A 26,777-nucleotide genomic window follows, 5' to 3' on the forward strand; every position below is an offset into this window, starting at 1 on the left:
ACACATGCAGAGAAATAACACGTTTAATCAACTTATGCCTATCAAGTTCCAAATTTTTCAACTTTTACCCCTTAGCTGACATTTTTACCAGCTAAAAACCAAATCAAATTCGCTCCACAGATCCAAATCCCCTATATATCAAGTTCCAAATCTGGTAGAGACCATTCTACACACAGACAAGATCACTTTTATTTTTATTATATATATAAAGTGAACGTGTGTGTGTGTGTGTGTACATTTCCCTACTTAATAACTCTGTCAATTTTTAGCCTAGAGACTCGAAATTTGATATACAGGGTACTGAGAGTTGGGAAAATCTATGTGATTGGTTTTCGGCCAGAAATTTGGCTGTTAAGGGGCCAAAGTTCAACGATTTGACCTTTGATAACTCTACCAAACTACTCCGAAAATTTTGGGTCTAAACACTTGAAATTTTAGATATAGGTTCCTTGGACATGGATGTAACTTAACTTGATTTGAGCCCAAAACAATAAATGTTAAGGGGTCATAATTGGGGTCAAAGTTAAAAAAAAATTGACTGTTTTTTTTTGTTTTGTTTTTTTGCTCAGCATACACCTTCAAACACCTGGGCACCAATGCTAGTATATATATATATATATATATATATATATATATATATATATATATATATATATATATATATATATGCAAATCCAGTGATTTTCAGCTTTACAAAATATTATTATTATAATATTTTATATTTGACAATCCCAGTCAAATAAAATTGCTCAATATGCAAGATAGAGCAAATGAATCAAAATTTAGGTATTTAAATTTTATGAGTTGAAAAATTTCTTAGAATAGTAGAAACCTTGTTTAAGTACCCACATAAGTACAGCACAATATTAAACAAAAACTCTATAAAAACATACTCTACAATGCCAAATTTAGCCCAGATAATAATATCAATAAATATGAAAATAAAAAATGCTCAGAATCTTCCCCATAATTTAGTCCTTAGGAATAAATGTAACTGCCAAAATAAAGAAGAATGCCCCCTAAATAATGATTGTGCACACAAAGACGTGGTATACGCTTGCGCAGTGACACAATTGCCAATACATGAGAACAACCAAAGTTACAGAACAATTAATGAGTCTAATCAAAACATTCCAGGCACAGATTTACATATGGCAGAATCTAATAGCAATAACAAAAATAGTAACTCTGATAATATTATTCCCAATATTAACCAGCCTTCACCTTGCACAACTTCAGAATTTTATTATGATATAGATATATATATATATATATATATATATATATATGGTGGATTCTCTGATCAAAGACGATAAATGAGGGTTAAGTATGCAATCTTCTAAACTCTGTGACACCACACGCATAATTACAATCTTCCAGAACACCGCCACACTCCTCCGCAGATGGTGAACTTGCATATGCTCGTCAGTCAAAGATGCCTTCTCGAGTGAACAGATAACCCTGCTTTGTTGCATGATTTGAAACCACAGTGGCATACAAATTCATTTTTTTTTTTTTTTTTTTTTTGTGCATTTTTCTTGTTTTGCATGAAGAGCGTCCGTATGACGAAGGCAGTTATGTGCAAATTCTTTGGTCCATAGAAAACGCATCTTCCTCCGTTCTCTGCGATCCCCTGCTGCACTCTCCCAGGAGCTCAGAGAAATTCCACAATGCTTCAGTTGAACGACGCGAGAATGAGAAGGAGACCGACACTGGCCGACAGAAGGATGACTTTAAATCTGAATAAATAAAGATCGAGATATATTACTTCAGTCTGTGATCGAGATGGCACATAAACTCAATATCAGACCAAGACGGATGTGTTGCTTCCTTGAGTGAACTCTGATGTATCTTCATTTCATCTTCTATTGTTATACTAGCAGGAGTGCCCGGCTTCAGGTGTGTATGTGTATATGTATATATATATGTGTGTGTGTGTATATATATATATATATACGAGCAAACAGTTATTAAAACACTTTGAAATGAGTTAAAAACATATTTAATCTGAAAAGGAAACACTAGATAAATGGATAGTCCTTAATCCGCGGAGTTTCGAAAAAATACTTTCCTTATCATCAGAGGGTAGGAATTAGCAAAATGCGAGATCGGATTTTGCATGCAAAAGTATTTGATGAAACAACAAGTAAGTCAAAGATCTTACTTGATAACAAAAAAGTGAAGCAGAGGGAATATGGTGAAGAAAAAGGTGATTACACGTGAATGGATAGTCTGGTGGAAGATAAATAATCCAGTGACGGTAAAATCCAAATATATAACTTCAAGAAAGTTAATTAAATTTCCATTTGCACAAGTAAAAACCAAGGAAATCCCGTAATAGGAAGATGGTCCATAATAATCCAAAGGCAGAAATCCATGGAATAATTCACAAAAATGTGTACAAGGAAAAAAGAAGATTCCAACAATAGTAATAAAAGAAAAAATAAGATATGCTTTTCACTCTACTTCCGAGACATAAATATAAATAAGAAAGATCAGGAAAGAAAAAGAGGAGAAAAAAAAATTTAATGGTGATAGAGTTAAATATAAAATAGAGAAACAAATGTCAAAATGACCCAGACGGGAAATGATAAAGGCGCGAAAAAAATATATAGGGCAAAATAATATATATATATATATATATAAGAGAAAGAAAATTGAAACTGTAAGTTGAACTTTACAATCAAAATTTATTGTTCGACTGAATACTCCAAAAAACAATTTACAAAGTCCTGACTCCACAGAGTTTCAAATAATGCTATTCTTGCTATCCTTCTCATCAGAGGACATAAAGAAATCAGCAAATTATATTTGTAGCAATGCTAGAATTTGCTAGTTAAGGCATTATGTGAAACCGCAATTTATTGTAGTTATAAATTGCCAAATAAAAAAAAAAAATTGGATATGTAAAAAAAAAACTAATATAAAAACAAACCATGCATAATATTTCATGCGTGAAAGCTCGTATTACTGTGACCGGAAATTGTCTACGCAAAATGAAACAGATCTTTCTATAAAGAAATTCGATGTCATTAAAATATATATATATATATCTATATATATAAAAGCGAAAATGTATGTTCGCCTTTTGTGTATGTCCAAGAAAGGCTTTTTTCAGAGAAGCGGTCGGTCGCCTAACAACTTTTTAAAACTTTTTATATCACATATAAATCGTAATATCTCAAAGTTAACAACGGAGCTCGCCTGTCTATTTAATTTGCTCGACTTCGGGAAGATAAATATTCAACAGTTTTCGCTTGCCGCATGGCCTTTTCCTATAATGTTTCCCCCTACCCCCAACGTCTTGGGGGGAAAAAAAAAGCATTCCCGTACTAAATGAAATGCTACCTCGTAGTCAAAAGTTGACCTCATTAAGTCATTAAAACGTGCACCTGCCAATTTAAGTAATTAAATAAATTCAAATGTGTTTCTGTCAGTATGTCGCGGTGGCGCAACGGTTAACGTCGAACGTTTTTCTTTTTCACACTTTAATTTCCAACTTTGCCTCAAGGTTCGGGTTCGATCCTCATACTTACCTACCAAAACTTTTTTTTTATTTTAATAAAATAATGAAAAGTCCCATAAGGATTCTCTCTCATATATAAATTGTAAAATGTCATTGTTGCTGTATCACAGTTCTTCAGTGTTGTTAGACGTGGTGAGTGTTTTCATGTTGTGGTTTGAAACTCGACCAAACATAAAATGTGTGAATAATATCGTAAAAACCAAACAATTTGTTATTTTTTTAATAACTTGTTTTTCATATTGTCAGTTTTTATAAACATTATATAATCGGCCACCAAATTTGGTTGTGTTCAATTTGGTGAACAGTATGAACTGAATTTAAAAGTGCCCAATACTATGAAAGGTAGAGCATTTATAGCAAGATATGTGCGTACATGTGATCTTTGTGAATCTTGAAGTATTGTTGTTTATTTAAATGAAAAGAATAAATCATTAATTTTTTATGAGATTTAAGTTTTTCTCAATTCCAAACTTTGTTTACCAAAATCTGGGAAAAACCTGGAAACAAGGGCCATTCAATATACAAAAAAAAAAATTAAATGTTTATCATTCAAAAATTGTTTAAAACACAATTTTCTTTTTTTTTTTTCTTTCCCCCCCCCCCCCCCGTTTTCAAATTGCTGTGACCCGTACTGGATTCAGTTCCACCCCCCCCCCCTCCACCTCACCATAAGCACTTCCTTTGTCATCCTCGATATGAATAAATAAAAAAACATAAATAAAAAAAAAAAAAAACAACAAAACATTCTCTTTCTTATGAATTTCGCTTTTCAAACTGCCATATCTACCAAGAAATTCAATGATAAAAAGTGCAAGTATGAAACTTTGTTAACCAAAAATAAAAACTGTTAAAGGTAAAGGTATGAACTCACTCTCTCCAGCTATGGGTAAAATAGTAAGTCCTGTTCAATAAAGCACACAGGCCCAACCAATCAGCAGCTCTCACTGTCCGTCTCAAACATACAACTTCAACTATATTGAATAATAGATGAAATTGTACCATTTCGATCTAGATTTTCACAATATACCAAACGTAATGTAAGATGTGACCGCAGCAGAGATTGAACTCATGACACGAGTTTGTAGTGTAATTCAATTCTTGTCTGTAGCAGAATACTTGATGTTTTGTCAGGGTTCCCAATGATGGGTTGCCTACCACGACTTAAGTGAGGCCCATCTACCCTCGAGAGAAGGATAGACCACGCCAGTTTCCCAACCTGGTATTTTACCTTGCGGTACATACAGCGCCTCGCCTTCCCAAATGGTCACCCATCTGCTATTGGCCAGGCTCGATGTTGCTTAACTTCGGTGATCTGCCAAGAACCAGTGTGTCAACGTGATAAACGGAAAACTGAGACATCAATGTTGCTAATATGCATCAGACAGTTGGTGCAATATTTGAAAGACGCTTTCATCTTCATGACTAACTGTAGATATCGCTGAAGAATACAGAGGTTGCTGAAATATGGTTACACTATCTGTACCATGGGTTAAGCATGACAAAGCAAAGAACATTTTTTATTTTTTTTAATTTAGGCATACCTGAATAATCTTGCCCCCTCACCCGCTTTTTTTTTTTTTTTTTTTTTCTTCATCAGATTATTACCGAATGGACACTAGTCTACCAGATTATAAAAAATGAAAAAAAAAAAAAAAAAATGTAAAAAAAAGTCAATATTTAAATATTTGTAAGGGGTGCTCAGTTTCTAATGCAATGTTACAGTAAATCGATCACCTTTTTTTTTTTTTTTAGAAAGACGGCAACATTTTTAGGCCAAATTTTTTTAATTTAGCTTTTTTTTTTTTAAAGATTATTTCAAAAAGTGAAATTTCGAAATGGCTACACTTCTTGGATAAAAGGTGAAATTTGTCTTTTTTTTTCTTTTTAACTTATATGTCAGTTTAGTAGTAAAAAAAAAAAAAAAAAAAAAAAAAAAGCAATTGTATGACAACATCCTAATAGACGTTAACTTTGAACATCCTAATTCATCATCCTTTCAAGGCATCCACAAATAATGGATGCTTTTACAGACTATGGAATCGCCAAATTGCATTTACCTTGATGACTAAAAACACTGAACTCCACAGCTATGAATAAATAGCAACTTGTGTTTGATGAATTGTTTACAATAGATGGATTGTGTTCTGACTCAAAAAAGACACACTTGTTTAAAAGGTGGTTGTTTTAACCCCAGGGTTTTCACTGTTCATTTTCAAGGACTTCAAGGCTTTTTAAAGTTTTTCAAGGCCGTCTTCAGAAATCATTTAAGTGTTTTCAAAACAAAATTTTGAGTTTGTTTTACAATCTACAGTGATTTGAAAAAGTGGTAAAAAAATCAAATATACAACAAATGTTACCATAGCCAATAAAAGTTACTTTGCAACTTGCATTTTTTTTTAATGTTTTTTTTAATGTTTTTTTGTGTTTTTAAGTAGTTTTAAATGATTTTTATTTCACCTTAAATATTAACTCTTTTTACGGCTTTTAAGTTTCCAATCAAGATTACTGCCAACCTCATTTTTGGTTATTTTTTTTTTTTTTAGGGAAGGGGGGGGGTATTCGCTCTTGGAGAGTCCTATCCGGGCAAAGAAAGTTTTTTTTTTTTTTTTTTTTTTTTTTTTTTTGAGAGAGAGGGAGTCGTTTTGATTGAAAGCGGCCGCTACTACCCGCTGTCCAAATTAAATTATGAGAGCAAAAAAAGCTTCTTTCTTAGAACTGCACGCCTGTGGAACTCTGTTCCGTCTGCCTGCTTCCCTCCTGACTATAACTCGGATGTCTTCAAGTCCAACATAAACAAATTCCTGATGAACCGCCCCCTTAAGTAGACACTTTAAATATCCATACTAACGTACTGTACTTACAATAACTCTTATCCCTGAGTGGCTTCCGGGCCTTGATAAGTGGTGAACACCTTGTAACAAAAAAAAAAATAAATAAATAAAAATCTATAAATGACTCTTAGTCTAAAGCAAAGTTTCCTTGCACTGACAGGACTCTCTAATGACGACTGATTTTCAAGGTAATAGGAATAAAGCCTTTTCAAGGCAAAAGTCAAAATTCAAGAACTTTTCAAGTTTGTATGAACCCTCTCATGCTCCTCGGCTTGTGCCTTTCTTACTCTTTATCTTCGATTCAGAGAACCAGTGAATTTGAATGAGATGTAACTTAAAAAAGAAAAAAAAATACTTGGTGCTTATTTATATTTAGACGCGAGCAAAATCTGTCGGTTCAAAATAAAATAACAGGAAAACTTATGGATATACTTAATATACCGGGCGGGAGTGGGGGGGGGTCACTTATTTGTACAACTTTTTATATACTCCCTGGATTATAATATCTCCGATTTACTTCATATACCTGGCATAGGTAACACAAACGCCTAGCCCTCCAGGCCGGGGCGTTTTGAAGTCAATTAGGTCTGGTCAATGTTGGGGGGGGGGGCCCTTCATATCAAGCAATTACTATTTATTTGGACACTGCCAGAGTGCCCCTCCCATTAAAAAAAAAAAATAACCTTGTGTCTAATTTGCTTTCGTGGGGAAGCAAATAAATACTTAACATTGAAAAATAAGTGGACACCAAAAATTATGGAAAATTATCAAGTAGAATTTAAATCTATAATAGAAAAGCGAAAATGTTTGTGTGTTCGTTTTTTTTTTTTTTTTTTTTGTATGTCCGCCAAAGGCTTTTTTCGGGCGGGAGTGGGGGGGGGTCACTCATTTGTACAACTTTTTATATACTCCCCGGATTATAATATCTCCGATTTACAAAACGAGGTCGTCTCTATCTTTATTTCAGCAACTTTTATGTTACAAAATTCATTTCTCTATGGCGCGATGTTTGACCTGGAAAACCACGCGTTGACGTTAGTTTAACCACCTGCTTTTTTAAACGTTTAATTTCAACCATTATCACTTCTCAGTGTCGTGGTAAGTTATCGGAGCAAAATTGTGTGTGCACTTTTTTTTTTTAGGGGGAGGGGGGGTCACTAATTCTTACAACTTTTTTTATATACTCCCTAGATTATAATATCTCTGATTTACAAAACGAAGTTGTCTCTATCTTTTGTTACAAAATTCGCGCTGATTTCATTTCTCGATGGTGTGATGTTTGACCTAGAAAAGCACGCGTTGACGTTCATTAAGCACCTGCTTTTTTTTTTTTTTTAAAACGTTTAATTTCAACCATCACCACGTCTACGCCATCTTAGCGTCGTGGTAAGTTAGCAGGCTTTCTTTTCTGACTTCACCTCAAGGCTTCGGTTTAGAGCCTATCACCCTACCAAAATTTTTTTTTTTTTTTTACATCTACAAACACCTGGGCAACGCCGGGCACCCCCACTAGTAAAAAATAAAATCAATCTTAATTTACTATTCTAAGTCAATGGAGAATGAATTACAAGATCACATGGGGTCTTCATATTAGAAGAGAGAAGAAAATCTACTGACTAGATGTGAATGTCATTCAGAGTTCATGGTCTCCAAACAGTAAATTTTATTTTTTATTCAAATTCTACCCAATGATTTTCCGTAATTTTTGATGTACACAATTCTTTTTATTTATTTTTTTTATTACTGATAAGTATGTTGTAATTTGCTTGAAGCATTGTGTGTAGGGTAAAAGGAATTTTCTTTGAAGGCTATATCAATGTGGTTCGTAGGAAACATGGACACGAGTTGGCATATAAAAGAACGACAATATTAGAATTTTCAACAATTTTGAGGTATGTTTCAAATATGCTGGTAAATAAACATATTAATTTTTTTTTTAACTATATTAAGTTATTAATCAACTTAATGTGTCGTACAAGATTGTAGGTGTTGGTGTCTCTAATTTTCCGGAGTAGTATCTTTTATATACATACATAAAAAAAAAGCTTCAATAATACTTAATATCCATCACAACTCGTAGCCTGGAAATTGATTTGACAGCCAGTCTGTGACATTGACTTCCAGAAATAACGAAATCAAATAAATAAAACAAAGGAAAGCCTCGCGTAACAGTATATATATATTTCTTTTTAATTTCTCCCCAAAGAAGAGATTCCACTCGAAAATTAGGGATATCAACACTTACCATCTTGTATGACACATTATGTTGGTAAATAAACGTAATATAATTGAAAATTCCTTCTAATATTGTCATTATTCTTTTATATGCTAACTTATGCCACAGCGTTTCCAATGAACCGCATTGAAATAGCCTTCAACCACAACTCCTATAAGTTTTCCTGATATTTAATTTTGAACTGCTATACTTTATGAATAAGTATAAATTGTTTTTCTCTTTTTTGCATGGGGTGGGGGGGAATCATCTTCACAAAACCTGTTAACATTATGCGGATTAAAAATTTTGTAATTTAATTTGGTTCAGTCCAAACAAGGCATATTATCACTTAAGTGGAAAAAAAAAAATGTTTTCATTTAAATTGAATAAATTTTTTGTAAATTTTATTTTTGTACGAGTTTTTTCTTGCCATAATAATTGCAAGAATCAATCGATCCCTTAACAAATTCCAATCAATCTTCTATAAATATAAAAGTGAAAATGTGTGTGTTTGTATGTATGTATGTATGTATGTGTGTTTGTATGTCTCGCAAAAGCTTTCCACATGGGTCGCGGATTTTCCCACCACACACACCCAAAAACACCTGGTACACCCAATCCCTGCTAGTCTATAAATATAAAAGCAAAAATGTGTGTATGCATGTTTGTATGTGTGTCCGCTAAAAACTTTTGACAGACACGACGAAAATTCACAAACTCGGTATCATATTGAAGCGCCATCCTTCACTCGAAAAATTGGCCAAAAATGTTCATTTTTTTCACTCCGAAATCAACAATTTTCGACAGGGGGGGGCAACAAAAACGGTCCTCTCGTGACGACGACCGGTTCTACACGTGTCAGATGACATCATGGCCTGATTTACTTTAAATAGTTGAAAGACCGACTAAATTTCATGTATGTCGCGTTAGCTCAGTTGGTTAGCGCGTTGGTTCGTTATCTACATGTTTTGGGTTCGAATCGTGGTGCGAGATGTCTTTTTTTTTTTTTTTCGATTTTTTAAATTTAAATATTGAACCAGTGTTATTTAAGCCATTTTTCACGTAACATTCGTTTTTCTTCTTTTTTTTTTATTTTGATTATCCACCCCCGACCACACACCCAAAAACACCCAGGTACCTACCGATTTTTTAAAATTTTAATATCGAAAACAGGCTTATTTAAGCCATTTTTCACGTGTTCGTTTTTCTGTTTTCTTTTTTCGATTTTTACATTTAACATCGTTCGTTTGCCTTACGTTAGTTTTTTTTTGTGTTTTTTTTTTTTTCGATAACTGCAACTTGCAAAATATTTTTGTAATGCCTACTAATTCTCATTAGATTTTCTACATAAAATGAACCTTGATCAATTCACATGATTTTTGGAGTATATTTCTTTTCTCATGTGTGTGTACATTGTACAGATTTTTATTTATAATTCTTATTAGATTTTATTTTATAATTTATAGGGGTAATTCTGAACAAGAATCAAAAAAAGTTTATTCATTCTTTGACCTTAAACTTGTGCAGATTTCCTTTTTTACAGTTTTGTATTTAAGGGAAGTAACTAATTTTTTTATCAAGAAATTATTTCCCTTATGTTGATTCATTCCGGGAGAAATCTATATATAGTTGTGTATGTGTGTGACTCTTCAGAGAAAGGAATGGGCTGGAGTGAAGAGAGATAAAGTGATAAAAGTACTTTTGTCACTGGTCTACGATATATACACACTGATGACGAGTAAAAAACACAACACGGCTGATCTACGAAATAATATATTGCTTTTTATTTCACACCGACAAACAGTTTTGGATTTAAAATTAAACCTGGTGTTTTGACATCTCTGAAGACACATGTGGTTGGTGTGGATATTGGTAAGGAAGAAAATGTGTCAGCTTGTTCTCTCTCTTTGCCTGACTGCCCCGCTTTCTGTTTGTGACGATTTGTATAAACATTCTTTTCCCCTAGAATGTTTAATATTTCCCATTGTCTCGAATCCGTTGACTGATATCCTCCCACATATTTCTGGGTCAAATTATGCATTCTAATAGACAATGGTGGAAAATCCCAAATTCCACACATGGAATCTATTTGTGTATGTGCAAGCCATCAAATGGTTCTCTTTCCGGGGTCACCTGCCAATCCAAAACAACGCCGGGTATCCTTGCTAGTCTACAAATGGAATTACATCTTGAAATTCAGAAATGACAGAGAAATTTGTTTTGTTTGTGAAATGAATTCTAAATGTAATAAAAATGCTGTTAAAAATATTTAATGATTTGTATGAAGTGTTGTAATGAAACTTTTTTAAAGATGTAAAAATGTTATATATATATATATATATATATATGTATATGTATATGGTAGGCTTACAATGCAGGAATTTACTGTTGTTATGAGCAGAAAAATAAATCAATAAATAAGTCAATTTTTTTTTATATATTTTTTTTATTTACCTGAATTTTTTTTTTTTCAACTGTGGATGGAACAGATAAATAAAAAAATAAATAATTCAATAACTTTTTTTTTTTTCAACTGTGGATAGTATTTATTCCAAAAGTCCTTTCAGGTAATAACCCATCATCAGTGGAAAAATTTTAAAACAGCCACTTTACAGCCTAGAGATAGGATTTGTTTTTCCACTGATGATGGGTTATTACCCGGAAAAAAAAAAAATTCAGGTAGATATATAAATAAAAAAAAAAAAAATTATTGAATTATTTATTTGCTCATAACGACTGTATATTCCTGCATTGTAAGCCTTCAAAAATACCTTTTATTCTTTAAAATAGCTTTTTATGTTGTATTTTTTTTTCTTTTCAGATTTAAAAAAATGTTTTTGAGAATGTTTTTATTTTGTGCAAACATGAAATTCCCCATCTTTTCTATATATTTTTTTTCTTATGAAAAATATTCTGATCATAATTACATATTAACGGCTTAAAAAAAAACCAAAAAAAAACAGAAGTATGAGGTGCCTTCAATAAATTTCCAGACTTTTATATATGGGCAATCTGAAGCATTCCTTACGTTTCTGTGGCATTTTTTTAAAGTTTAAAACAGAATTTTATTGCATATCGTTTTTCTAAAGTGTCCTCACGTCCAGATTGCAGTTTTGAAATTCACCAGCTGTGATAATCAGGCTATAGTAGGGTGTATTTCAATTCCTCCTGTAGCTGTTCATTTGAACCTGAAATCATAAAAAAATGGTCAATCATCTCGTAAGATGTATCGCAATAACATACTGAATTTTCAAGAGTCTACAACAATTTTAAATGCCTGTATAAAAAGTCTGGAAACTTACTGGAGGCACCTCATACATATTGACAGACTTAAAAAAAAAAAAAAAAAAAAAAAAAACTGTGCATGCATGGTCCCCCTCTAGTACTGCATGTGAGATGGCGTCACAAAAAAAATAATGAATGTGAGAAAGTGTGAAAAGCCAAAATCTAATGGATGAGGCAAAAGTTGTGAGGGTAAAAAGTGTCAATTTTTGCAATTTTGGCGGATTTATGACCCCTTTTGAGCTGAATCCCAGTGAAAATGGATAAACTGTAGTTTCACGCCTTAAAACATGCATATTTGAATTCAGCACCATGGAAAACCACTATATAGACATACATTTTTTGGAGTAATATGAAAAAAGAGCTCCAAAAAGGCATGTTTTTTAGCCTTTATAAAAGTCCCAGAGGGATACAAACCAGAATTTTGCTAGGGGTCACCCATACTGAATTTATATTAATAACAATGGCCTCGACATTTTGGCCAAGTTTCACTAAAATCTAATGCTATGGGGCAAAAAGTGTCATTTTTCGCCATTTTAGGGCATTTTTGACCTCTTTTGAGCCCCTGAGGATGCCGAATCCCAGTGTAAATGGATAACGGTGCAGTTTCAGGCCTTAGCACATCTATATTTGAGTTGACTACTGTGAAAAGCCACTGTATATTAAGACATATCAAGTTTTTGTTGAGAAATATGAAAAAAAAGGGGCGGTTTTAGCTCTAAAAGTTCCCAGGGACATGAATCAGAATTTTGCCAGGGTCACCCATACTGGATTTATATTAAGAACAATGGGCTCCACATTTTGGCCAAGTTTCAGTTTAAATCTAATGGATAGATCAAAAGTTACGGGGCAAAACGTGTCATTTTTGGCCATTTGAGGGCATTTTTGACCTCTTTTGAGCCCCTGGGGACGCATCGGGAATTTTCGCAAAAAAAATATTTTTTTACTGTGCACATCTATTTAATGAAATACAATTTGTGGCAAAATTTCAGGAAAAACTAATTGACGGTTATTTGGCAATCGTCCGGACTAATGGATGCATGGAAACACGGACGCCACTGAAAACATAGGTCCCTCTCCAATAAATCTGGGGACTAAAAATGATAGAAATGGAAGCAACATCATTAGTTTTCATTGGCCAAACATGCATGAAGCAACTTTTATGTAATGATCTAAAAATAAAAGACTATTAATACAAGAACAATCTACCTCCCAAACAAGATGCGAATTGATTGTTTTGAAAGGATCAAAGCTATACACACGTGAAAAATGGCAGTTCCAAATTAATAAAAAAAACTTTTGATATACTTATGTATCAGCCAAAATTAAGCATCCACACCAAAAATTATGAAAAATTATCTAATATTTTAATTAAAAATAGAAATCAATTTCATTTTATTATCAGAGTCCTTTGAGATGAGTAATTTGTATATTTATTTATTTTTTTGCGGACTGTTATCCTCATCTTTATAGTTGTTGTTTCACGCTGTTTCGGCCAACTATTCCTCCGGCCTTCGTCAGGTGGTTAACCGCGACGGGATAAGATTGCTGAATCTCTTAACTCTACCTTAGTAATTACTGCCTTCCATAGTTGTCGTCTCACCACGTTTTGGCCAACTAAACCTCTGACCAGCTTTGAGTAAGATTGAAACCGCTATCTTCAGACAATGTTCACCTGGAATCATAGTGATTCAACGTCTCTATCCACTGCCTGTCGTGGTTAACCATCTGGTGAAGGCCAGAGGAATAGTTGGCTGAAACTACGAAGATGAGGATAATTGTCGGTAAATAAATAGAAATCAGTTTTATTGAATGTTTTTAATTCTCCATAAAAGGGAAAACACGGGAGATAAGTCAGTTCACCATTTCTCATTAAAAGTGTAAAATACATTCAACCAATGGAGAACCATGAAAATTTGATGAAACGGATTTATATTTTTAATCAAAATTCTACACAATTTTCCATAATCATTTCAAACTGAAAGATTTAAACATACCAAAAGAAAATATTTCCGTCTTCAAAAGACGAAAGGAATCACAGCTTTTCGATCAGGTGGATAGTTCTCAAATTTCTTCAAATAAAATCTGAAATTTCACAAAAAAAAAAAAAAAAAAAAAAAGTTATAAAACCGAGTTAATTGGAAACAACATAATTTAATGTTTCACAACTTTTGAGATGGTGGGTGATAATTTGTATAATTCGGATTATTATTCTAGCATTTCAGTGCGGCATAGCAGATATTTGGCCAAAGGAAAACGGTGGTGGTGGTGGTGGGGGGGGTACAGAAAATTGAAAATGCAGCCACAGTGATATTATTTTGCTTGAAATAAAACAAGTCGAGTATGTAGGTTTCCCACTCCACAAGTGAAAAATTTACTTTCACCATGACTAATGTTTGTGCAAATTTTTTTTTTTTTTTAAATTCAAGGTGTGGTTATTGAGAAAAGTGCAAAAGGATGCATGATTTAGGGGCAATTTTATTCCTATAATGGCCCCTAGGCAGGTAACAAGAGTTATCCCTGAAAATCTGTTCTGGCAAAAATTTCTTTCACCATGACTAATGTTTGTATAAATTTTTAAAAATTCAAGACATGGTTATTGACAAAAGTATGAATAAATGAATGGACAAACAGGATTAAATTACTAGATCCAATCCCTTTTTGGGGAACCAATAAGAATTTCATTAAATGAGGTTCAGAGTGAAAGCAACTTGAGATAGCTATGGAATCCAGTGGATATCTCAAATGGTCAGCTTCTGGGTGGTCGAATAGTGACCACTTACAAAGGTCAAAAAAGAGGTAAAAAGATTCAAGGAGGTGAGAAGGGGTAAACAGTGTGTTTTTTTTTGGAGGGATGGGAATGATAGATGCTTGCCAAAAGAAGAGGGACATATAGATTTGAAAATATCTCTGGTTGAAGTCCATCTACTCAAGAGATATTTTTTTGTTTGAAATAAAATGAATATTTCATTAAATGAGATAAATAATTGGGCCCTTGGAAAAGAGTTATAAACAAAAACATGAAGAACAGGTTTATAGAAAAGAATATATTATACAAGAAAGTGAATACAAAGAAAAGTTGTTGATATTTCCGACTTTGTAGTCTTGCACAAGGTTGCGATATTTCCCCCATGAGAGTCTTAAACTCAGGGTTTCTTTATGAAGGTTAGAAGAGTCCATTACGAGTGAATGGGTAAGTCCCCATAATAGTAATACCCAAAATGATCTGCAGATCAGTCTCTCTGAATGGACACTGTTTAACTGTTATCTTCAGTGAATATCGAATGGTGACCACTAACAACGGCCAGGGTCTAAGATTTCTGGTTAGGGATGACAAGATTCCAGGAGATGGGAAAGGAAGACAGTAAGACCTGGCCCTTTGGCAGTCAGTTGGGGTTGGATATCTGAGGAGGCAGTTTTTCTGATGACTTGCAAGCAAAGCAGTTCACTTATGTTCCTCCGGGTAACGGAGGCCCTTGGCTTACTCAGGAAAAAATCTCATTTCACAAGTCTGATATTTGCCCAAAGAATACTACGATGATTTTAGCCTTTATTTGAATATGTCGAATCTATTTCTGAATTTTTGAGATGAGGATTGGTTATTCATAATATTTGGATTCGTCAGACTACTGTTCTCATCTTGAGTGTGATTTTCACAACGTTTCAGTCGGTGTTAGCTCCAGCCTTCTTCAGGTGTATTTGTTCAAACTTTGGAATATGGACAGAAATTCAAACGGAACTCTTTATTTACTCCATTGGGGTAGATCCTAAGTAATTCACAATTATTTTTTTTAGGATACCCACACTGAGAATTGAACCTTCAACCTTTTTTTTTTTTTTTTTTTTTACACAGTGGTCATCACTTATCAAGGCCCGGAAGCCACTCAGGGATAAGGGTTATTGCAAGTACATTACGTTAGTCTGGAGATTTGGTGAAGTGTTTACTTAAGGGGGCGGTTCATTAGGAATTTGTAAACGTTGGACTTGAAGACATCCAAGTTGTAGTCAGGTGGGAAGCAGGTAGACGGAACAGAGTTCCACAGGCGTGCAGTTCTAAGAAAGAAGCTTTGTTCATGGAATCCACGTTTTGATTTAGGCACAGATAAAGAGTGGGGGAAATTTTTCACAGTGGATTCGACTAGACGGGTGTTTTTCGTGAAAGATTGGCGAGGGGGGACCAGAGATTGGAGTTCAGACGAGCACCTGCCATGGAAATAACGATAAAACAAGGATAGGCTCGCAACGTCTCTTCTGTGGGAGAGAGGTTGCAAGGTAGAGAAAAGGGCATCCCCCACTAAGCCACGAAGTCTATTTTGTACTCTGTCAAGGCAGGATAGGCTGTTTTTAGCAGCTCCTGCCCAGATATGGCAGCAGTATTCCATCCTTGGACGTACTTGGCTTTTATATAGATAGAGAATTGCATCAGTAGGGAGATATCTTCTGGAGCGGTAGAAGGATCCCACCATCTTTCCAGCGACCTTGGCAACAGACTTGATGTACGTGTTCCATTTCAGATCAGGAGTAAAGGTCGAACCCAGAAGCTTGTCAAAACACGGGGCCTCTCCTCTTCAAGAGGATATCACTTTTACAATTGATTTGTCTAAGTATCCTAACCACTCTGTAAGGACTTGTAACCTCCGACCTTCTTCATGTGTATCTTGTCAAACTCTGGAATTTTTCTGCCTAACTCGGCAAGGACCCATAGCGCAGTGGTTAGAGTACTTGGAAAAATCAATTGTAAAAGTGATATTCTCCTGAAGGTTGAAGGTTCAATCCTCAGTGCGGGCGCTCGAAAAATACAATTGCAAATTACTTAGGACCTTGATCCAGTCATGGCTGATGGAACAAGAGCATGCTACCCCCATGAAGTAAAAGTGTTCCTTCGAAATTCTGTCCAAATTCACAAGTTCGACAAGATACACCTAAAGAAGGTCAGAGGTTACATCGACGGAAAAGTTGTGAAAAATCACACTCAAAATGAGAACAGTAGTCTGATGAATCCAAATAATACGAATAACCAATCCTCATCTCAAAAATTCAGAAATGTCTTTCTTCAGTTAGTTTCAAAAGATGAAGGGGCTAATCCCTCCTGGAGCTAACACTTGATTTTGATTTATATCCGAGGGCTCTTTTAAGGATAGACGGTGTTCCCTTTATGGTTGCCTATTGTATTTCCTTACAGTTTGGTTTTCCTGGGATTGTTTCCAAATATTTCTTAAGATTTATTTTCATTAGGCCAATTGCTCCGATCACAACCGGCCATGTTGTTTTAAAATTATTTTTTTAGGTCTTGATAGTTTTTTTCCCCCCGTTCAACTCTATGAAGGCCATAGTCATTTAGGCTTGTTCCATATTCTAATGTCTAGTTTAATGGTCTTGTCTTTTTTGTATCTGCCCGCTTGTATGTTTTTCTCATCGAACACTGTCATTTTTCCGATTGATGTTATTGGTGGTGGTTCATGTTCCCAGATATTCGACGACCTGTCAAGGTGCACCTATCCACAGATTTTCCAATGGAGATATTTACAAAATCATGAAGTCCAATGTGTATTTATTTTTGATTTTCAATACTTATCAGATGAATTTCTGTAAAAAAAAAATAAAAAAAAAAATTTTTTTTTTAAATCTCAGAACACTGCCAGACATATAAATTAGCTCTGTGTGAAATTTGCTAAAGGGAGGCTCAGCCATTTCGGAACCTATGAGGAAGAAACTCTTTCTCTCTCACTCTCACACACACACACACACACACACACACACACACACACACACACAAAGCGACTTTTATATAATAGTAAATTTGTTTTTGCACCATGTCCAATACGCAGAGACTAAGGTTTGGTGCACCAGCCCAGATGTAGCAACAATACTTTTTTTAATTTTTTTTTTTTTTTTTTTTTTTTAATTTTCTTCCTTTGAAAATTGTAATGCTGGGTATGGGACAGCCAAACCAGCTGCCAACATTTCCCTGCTTTTTATTGAAACCAACCGAGAGCTCTTTTTAGTATCCTCCCTGTTCCCTCAAGTGCAATTGTCTGGATCTCTTTTGCACTTGGTTCACCAGGGATATTAGTTAGGTAGAACTTCAGGTTCTTCTTCATAAGCCCTGTTGCACCTATAATAACTGGTATGATTGATATCTCCCTAAGATTCCAGTTTCTTTTCATATCGTACATGAGACCTTGGTATTTGGTCTGTTTCTCTCTTTCACCTCTGTTCAGACCTCCATCATTAGAGACACTCACTTCAACCAAGGTTGCAACTCTCTCTCACTTATTCCATATAACTATGTCAGGTTTCACAGCAGCATTTTCAATGTGGGTTTGCTGTAGGGATTACATGATCCTAATGTATGGTATATAAGTCATTTCCAACTGTTCTTTCAGGTTGATGTTCCCAGGATTTGCTGCTACACTGAATGTTTCATTTTTTTACAGATGGTCCAGTGGAGATACTTACATACTCCATCATGTCTCGCTGTGTAGTAGCTGTCCTCTAAAAGAACCTTGTAATTTGATACTAGATGACTCACACTTTCCAATGTGCTTCATAAGGCATCGTCACATTGACACACCGGTTTCCGCAAGATGAGAACAGTAGCCCGATGAATCCAAATAATACGAATGTTGAATCCAGTAATTTTGAAAAAAAAAAAAAAAAAAAAAAAAAAAAAAAAAAAAAAAAAATTTGCATGCTTCAAGTTTTCTATATCTTTGAATATTTATTCATAGTGTTTTTTGCAGAGGAAAATTTGTGCTTTTGTTTTGTTTTTGGCTTTGCAGAACATGATTGAGTTTTACAATGGGGAAAAGAAAAAAAAAACAAAAGCATCAATGTTTGGCACATTTTAAGTCAGAAAGTTGATATCTTCAGACAGCCTGATCTGGTAGCACCAGTCGAGAAAACAATGCGAAGAAGAAAACAAGTCATCTTTACTTACTGATGGTGAGTGTAGCCTCGTGCTCCGAGTATGAAAAGCGAACAGAATGCAAAGGACGCGGCGGGAAGAGACCAACAGGCTAAGGCGTAACCAAACCATTCTAGAATTTCACCAAAGAAATTGGCACTAGAGACGTATTCGAAGAAGCCACCTTGGAAGGAATACAAAAGATATTTATATTTTAATATGGTAGTACTTTTAATGCACGTACATAAGTGTCACAGTTTCCAGATTATAAATTATTTGATCGGGAGATCCTATTTATTAAAAAGGGAGGAATAGAAGGTGATAGCATACTATGAATATTTAAATTCGTACATAGATAATTTAATGTTTATAGTATGTTATTACCTTCTATTCCTCCCTTTTTAATAAATAGGATCTCCCGATCAATGAATGTAAAAAAAAAATTTTTTAAGTGATGTTGCTTTTGGGCCATACATGAAACTAAAATATGCCTTCTTGAGCTTCTGGCTAGGATCTAGTATCTGTTCTCTCACGCACACATACACACACACACAAAGTGACTCTTATTTTATGGTAAATTTGTTTTTGCATCCTATCCAATACACAGAGACTAAGGTTTGGTGCACCAGCCCAGATGTGGTAACAATACTTTTTTTTTTTTTTAAATTTTCTTCCTTTGAAGATTGCAATGTTGGGTATGAGGCAGCCAAATCAGCTGCCAACATTGCCCTGCTTTTTTATTGAAACCAACCGAGAGCTCTTTTTAGTATCCTCGCTGTTCCCTTAAGTACAATTGTCTGGATCTCTTTTGCACTTGGTTCACCAGGACTATTAGTTAGGTAGGACTTAAGGTTCTTCTTCATAAGCCCTGTTGCACCTATAATAATTTACTCCTATAATAATTTACTCTAATTTAATGTTTATAGTATGGTATCACCTTCTATCCTCCTTTTTAATAAATAGGATCTCCCGATCAATAATGTAAAAAAAATTTTTTTAAATGATGTCGCTTTTGGGCCATACATGAAACTAGAATATGCCTTCTTGAGCTTCTGGCTAGGATCTAGTATCTGTTCTCTCTAAAGATGGTATAACGATATGGGGTTTCCGTTCACATCAGGTGTCCATACAATGGAAATATGTCACAGACTCCTATAAGGACATTGGAGATAAACTGTAACAATCAGATATTCTGACACTACGTTAACCAGATTACTTAGATAAAAACTTTTATAGTTTTAATAAAATGGTTACAATAATATCGCGGGATCTTGATTCACGCTGAACATCCACAAAATGCCCAGCAGCAATATTTTACAGATGAAAGATGCTGTTACTGAATTTCCACAGATCCTGCTAGTATAGATAATCTGATATATAAACGGTTATGTTGATCGGTCTGTCGGGTTCCATATTTTCAAACTATTTCCTCCGAAACTATAAGTCGCAGAGCGGCGCTAGGAGCCTCAAATGATTGGATTTTTTACAGGTTGTTCTTTTTCGAGTTTAAATTTTTTTTTTTTTTTAATTACAGAATTGCCACTTTGATGTCGGCTACTATCAGGGTTGGTTGGTTGTTTTTTATTTTACGGCATATCAACCCTTTTCGGGTAATTTAATGCTGAATCCAGTTATTTTGAAGAAAAATTTTTTAATAGAATATATTTGTTGTTTTCAAGTCGGTTTCTATTTAACCCATAGTTGGGACCCTAACAGGTACTACCACTCCGGGTCAGAGTGGACCTGGGAGCAATGGTAATTAAAGGGTGGCTCCACACTCCCCAAAGCCCGCAAGCTGGGGCCTCACCACTGGATATAGTTTAAGGTTATATCCAGGACCTACTATCAGGGACATAAGCTACAGGAGTACTATGTTGGGAGTTGGGCAGCACTTGAACTTCTGCATGTCATTTTAGCTGGTTAAAATTATTTTTAAGGGTCAAAAATAGGTCCAAATTGAAAAAAAATCGTTAAACATTTTGTACATTCATCTTAGTTTATTTTTAATTGGTTTATATACGTGTCACCTTGGTACAGTAGTAATGTCACCAACTTTGAATGTGACAGTTTCGGTTTTGATTCTTGCTGATGGCACCCAAGTACTTTTTTTTTTTACTTTTGAAATCACGACTCTCTAATATATTCAAAATCTGGACAAATCAAAATATCATATTTAAGCGTATTTTATGCCAGGTCCAAAAATCTTGAAAAAGAAAAACTAACAATTTACAGTTCAAAATAAAACATTCATCTTTCCTAAAAAAAAAAAAAAATGAAAAAAAAAAAAAAAAAAAAAAATTGAAAAAAAAAAAAATAAATTGAAAAAAATAAAAAATAAAAATAAAAAAATAAACAAAACATTTACATTCACTCATTATACAGTAGGTTTTTGCTATTTTGATTTAATCTATTTTTATTTTTTTTCGGTTTGTTTGTTTGTTTGTTTTGAAATTAGTTTGTGTCTGTTACTGCGCTTGGCTTAATCCAATGATTGCCGGTCGCGCCCAATCCATGATTGATGAGATATCACGAAAATCTGAATTAAATTCTGAAAGATTATCTGTTAAGATATTTTCCATTTTTTTTTTTTTTCCATACTTCAATTGACACGCAGGTTTGCATGTTAGGGTCTGGTTTTAGTCACAATTACTGATTTCTCATACCGATTACGTACGCTACAGTTTTAACGTAAATTTCATTACATAGGGAATTGAATTCGGTGGAGTATTTTATTCAAATATTTTTTCCGATCTGATTCACGAGATTGCGCACACGTTAAGTTTTTTTTTGTTTTTTACCTTAAGTACGTGTTGCAATGGGGCAAAAGTTGGTTAATTTTAACGCATCAAAAACCAAGCTTTTATCTTTTCATCACCAACGCTCTGATCCCCACTTGACACCAATCGATATGAATGGCTCTCGTCTCAAAGTAGCTTTCTGCTTTGACAAACTTCTGAGTCTGACTTTCACTCCTAACCTGAAATAGAAGACTTTTTTTTTTTTTAATTTCTTTTTTACAAAGAAGTCAATGAGACAATATCGTAGTAATTGTTACTAGTGTAAATTTGGTAAATTACTTAAGGGAAACGGCTCATCAAGAACTTGTTTACATTGGACTTGAAGACGACCATATTTATATTTATATCAAATCTGTTGCTAAGGTCGTCGGAAAAATGGTTGCATCATTCCATCACTCCAGAAGGTATATCACTCCCGATGCAAACCATTTACCTGCATAAGAGCCAAATACATCCTAAAATGGAATACTTTTGCCACATCTGAGTAGGAGTTGCTCAGAGCACCCTATCCTGCTCGGATACAGTTCAGGGTTAGCTTCGAAACCTGGTAATTTTTTCTCTTTCCTGAAACCTTTATTCCCCAGAAGAGACGTGAGCCTGTCACTGCTCTATCATTTTCATGGCAATGCTCATCTGAGTCTCAATCTATGGTCCCCACTTGCCAAACTTTAACAATACTCACTCGTCTAGCTACAACCAATACCACTAATTTCCCTCACTCTATGTCTGTTCATAAATTTAAATGCAAATTTCATGAACAAAGCTTTTTTCCTAGAACTGTCCGACTGTGGAACTGTTACACTGGCTTGCTTTCCAGCTGACTACAACATAGTTGTCTTCAAGTCCAATGTAAACAAGTTCTTGGTGAGTCATTGCTTTAAATAATTAAATTATACTTAATTTCCACTACTAACGATTACGCGAACAACACTGCTGATGCGCAAACACTGTTACGTAAGCTAGAAAAGTCTGCAAATGACATTAGTTTCCACATAAATGCGGATAAGACAAAGTTTATGACTTTCAATGTGAAGGGAGATATCAGGGCTTTGGTTGGATCAACACTGAAAGAAGTCGCTGAGTTTACGTATCTGGGCAGCAACATAGTTTCCACAGAGAGAGATATTGGAATTCGCATCTCAAAAGCATGGACCGCATTGGATGGTCTACATTCAGTATCGACTTCGAGACTGGCTGACAAACTGAAAAGGCAGTTCTTCAGCGCAGTGGTAGAGTCTGTCCTTGTTTATGGTGCTACAACCTGGACACTCACCAAAAGATTGGAAAGAAAACTACAGGGTGGTCAAAAAGTCAGGTAACATTTTAAAGAAAAAGGATATTAGCAATACACGTATATTTAAGTACCATACATTGAAATATAAAATGAAACAAACATGAAATATGTTTATTTTGTTAATTGTCGTCCATTTCTCTATCAATCGCTGGAAGCGATTAACCACTGATTGTGTAACACGTGTAATCATGTCAGCTGATATCCGCGCAATCTCCTCTTCAATAAATAACTTTAAAGACGCTATTGTATCAGGCTTCTTGCCATAAACGCTATCCTTTACATAGCCCCAAAGCCAGAAATCAGGAGGGGTAGTTTATATATTACACTCAAATATTTAAACAAATAATATTAAACGAATAGAGATTATAATGGATCATATTGTTTTTTCTACCTTTAACATGTTACCTGACTTTTTGACCACCCTGTAGACGGCACATACACCCGTATGCTAAGAACAATATTAAATATATCTTGGCAAAATCATCCTATGAAGCAGCAACTTTATGGCAACCTACCTGCCATATCTAATACCATCAGAGAAAGACGTCTACGATTTTCCGGTCATTGTCTGAGGATCAAGCATGAATTGGTGAGTGATGTATTGTTATGGACTCCACGGCACGGAAGCAAAGGACGACCTAGATCCACGTACATCTAACAAATAGCACACGACACCAACTGTGAACCTGAAGATCTGAGGCAGGTGATGTAAGACAGGAAACTCTGGAGAGGAAGAGTCACATTGGTCCGGGCAAGGAGCCCGTCATGATGATGATGATGATAAACGATTACTACACTGTTGTTTCAGTGATCACTTATTCTTGCTAGGCCTTCAGATTTTGATAAGGGGGTGAGACTCCCTTGTAAACAAAAAATCTGCCCCACAACATTCCATTCCTATTCATACTTTAAATTCAATCTCTTTTTTTCTCTCTTTACGAACAAATAAATCTTGCACTGTAAAAAATAAATTAAAAAAAATAAACAACTTCATTCGCTAATGTTGAGTATTTGAAGCAAACAACAGACTTTTACTGATGAGTGTATTGTACTAGGCTGGTTAAATAGCTTCCTTTTGGGAGCATGGAGTTCACAAGCAGTTCCCAGTCGCATATCCCTATGGAGGAGACTAGCCTGAGTGCCTGGCATTGCCTGGGTGTTTGGAGATGTGCGTTGGGCAAAAAGAAAAGTGGTAGTAGGCAGGCAAGCAGGCTTGAACCCATGATGCGAAGATGGAAAAGAAAATCTGACGTCTTAGCCGATGTCTCCATGACGCAACCGGAAGTCAAAAGCGTTGAAATTTACCAAAGTCAATCCAACAGCAACGATGACTTGCTAAAATATCAGCGAAAAAAAATCGACCCCTCCTTGTACAAAATGGCTGAGTTTAGGGTCAAGAAATTAATGTTTTTGGCCAATTTTTTTTATATTTGTCATCCAAGGCGTCAAGCTTCAAAATGATACCAGCCTTGCCTCTGTCGAAAGTTTTTGCGAGACATACATACATACACTTAATCAGACAGGTGAGATTTATATTATAGATTAGCCTAGGTGCCCGGTATTGCCTGGGTGTTTGGAGGTGTGTGCTGAGCAAAAAGAAAAAAGTGGTAGGAGGCAGGCAGGTATGAACCCGTGACGCAAAGGCGGAAAAGAAAGTGAAAGAAAACCTTATGTCTTACCCCTACTCCATGACGCGACTGAAAGTTCGGAACATGGAAATTAAGCAAAATCAATCCCAACCGATACAAGGACTTGCAAAAATGGCGACGCAAAAAAAGTGACCCCCCCCCCTGTAAAAAAGTGCCCGGTTGAGGGTGAAGGAATTAATGTTTTTAGCCAATTTTTCAATATTTATCGTCCGAAGGGTCGAGCTTCAAAACGATACTGATCTCGTGAAAATCTGTCGCCTCTGCTGAAAGTTTTAGGCATACATACATACATACATACATACATACATACATTTAAACAGACAGGTGAGATCTATATTATAGACGACGATGTTAGGTTTTTACATTTCTTGCAAGGCGGTGTCGATGTCCTACATACAGCGCCTGGGATTACCCAAATGACCACCCATCCAGTACTGACCAAGCTCAACATTGCTTAACTTCAATGATTTTATGAGAACATGGTGTGAATTTCCACGGATCCCTCGAGTGGTAATGAAGTGGAAGAATTTCATTAAAAGTTGGTTTCCGTTTTGCGGATTCGACAAAATATACCTTGTGGAATCTTGTAATCTTTCTCTCCAGGTTTTCTCAAATTTCGAAGAATATGATCTGAGTGAATATTTATTGCCATTCCGATGAAAAACAAGAGGCAACCTGTGGAAAAAGAAAGAACAAAATTTATGGCATTCCAATGAAAAAACGAATACGATAAAGTGGACATCTCGATAAAATTCCAATGAAAAAAACAACTATGATAGCCCGGACATCTTGATAAAAAAAAAAACTGTTTGAAATAAAAAGAAATGTACGATCCCGTTTTAATATTAATAAAAAATATTTTTTAAAAAATAAATAATTTTTTCTTTTTTATTTTGTTTCTATTGGAAACTTGTATTTTTCGTCATATAAGACCCCAGTGATAAAATGCATGGCAAATTAACTGAACACTTCAAACTTCTTTTTTTTAAAGATAATTTTTTATTGTTCATTGAAAAATGATTTGAAGTGTTTTTAACTGTTTTTTTTTTTAACTTTTTTTTATTGTTTGTCGAAAAAGAATTTGAATTGTTCTTAATTGTTTTTGTTTTTTTACTCCCTTATGGTCCATTGAAAAAGAAAATCATTATATTACAAAAGTAGACTGGTTAAAAATGGGCAAAAGTTATAGCCCGTTGACTTAAAGCGAGTTATGTGAAATTCATTGCTGAATATGATTAAATTTGTGCTGATTTTTGCACTTAATGTTAATTCCTATTAATCTCTGTGCATCGAATGGATACCATAATACTTAGTTCGCTACACATTTACAATAATAAAGGTCCATACAAAATTTCAGCCAAATTATCTCAGTAGTTTCTGAGAAACAGACAGACTAAGGGAAGTCTAATATATAAAAGGACATATGTCTGTCTGTCTGTGTGTCTCCACATTTTCAAACTATCTCCCCGAAACTAAAAGTCACAGACCAGCGCGAGGGGTTTCAAATGATTGGATTTTTTTACGGATCGTTCTTTTATGGATCTTTATCTGGTTAGAATAGTTTTTAAGGGGTCAAAAATGGGTCAAAATTTAAAAAAAATCGTAATACATTTTGTACATTCATGTTAGTTTATTTTAATTAGTTCATGTGTGTGTCACGTTGGTACAGTGGTAACGTCACCGGCTTTTTTTTTTTTTTTTTTAACTTTTGAAATCATGAAATCTGGACAAATTAACATATCATATTTAAGCATATTTTACGACCGGGCAAAGCCGGGCGCCCCACCCCCCTCCATGCCAGTATAATATAATTTTTTAATTTCCACTGAATATCTTAAATTTCTTCATTTGTTGGTCTCCCTTAGCTGACTAAAACAAAATCCGTAATTGAATTAACCATGAAAAAAGTTTATACAAACCTCCAATGAATCGAATGCTGAATATCCAGTCAGGTGGGTAAACAGCATATTTCAGCAGGTAACGAGTTTGTTGATAACTGTTGAATGTGCAGAAGAGGAAGGCAAGAAAAACCGTGATTAACGTAGATGGTTTTCCGCCTCGAATTAGAAAAGGAAATACAAACGTCCTAGAAAAATAAAATCCAGATGAATAAAAAATTTTTTACATATCTTTTAAATAAAAACAAAACTTATATAAATAAAATTATATAAACATTTGAAGAACTCCATACAAAGTTTATATATTTTTTTTATTATAAGCGAAGTAAAAAAAGGAAACAATGTTAAAACTTAAGGGGTGGGGTGGGAAGGGGTTA

At 34.6% G+C, this 26,777-nt stretch overlaps 1 protein-coding gene across 6 annotated transcripts in view; it reads right to left on the reverse strand.

Moving 5' to 3' along the window:
* LOC145260687 (3-oxo-5-alpha-steroid 4-dehydrogenase 1-like) overlaps positions 1-26,777 on the reverse strand; it is a 53,595-nt gene that overhangs the window by 5,900 nt on the left and 20,918 nt on the right. For 3 of the 6 annotated variants that reach the window (XM_080119077.1, XM_080119072.1, XM_080119076.1), the window contains 5 exons: positions 26,422-26,588; positions 25,076-25,177; positions 18,795-18,945; positions 13,852-13,939; positions 10,333-10,742 (listed from right to left, as the gene is read on the reverse strand). In XM_080119077.1, the coding sequence (XP_079975203.1) occupies positions 13,873-13,939; positions 18,795-18,945; positions 25,076-25,177; positions 26,422-26,588 (487 nt within the window). In that variant the 3' untranslated portion in view covers positions 10,333-10,742; positions 13,852-13,872. Of the gene's footprint in view, positions 1-10,332; positions 10,743-11,538; positions 11,761-13,851; positions 13,940-18,794; positions 18,946-25,075; positions 25,178-26,421; positions 26,589-26,777 lie in introns of those variants that run through there. The other 3 variants (XM_080119074.1, XM_080119075.1, XM_080119073.1) reach the window with 2 other exon arrangements.

Source organism: Euprymna scolopes, chromosome 36 (genome assembly GCF_053919585.1).
Source record: "Euprymna scolopes isolate OS-2025 chromosome 36, ASM5391958v1, whole genome shotgun sequence".
Classification (NCBI taxonomy): Eukaryota; Metazoa; Mollusca; class Cephalopoda; order Sepiida; family Sepiolidae; genus Euprymna; species Euprymna scolopes.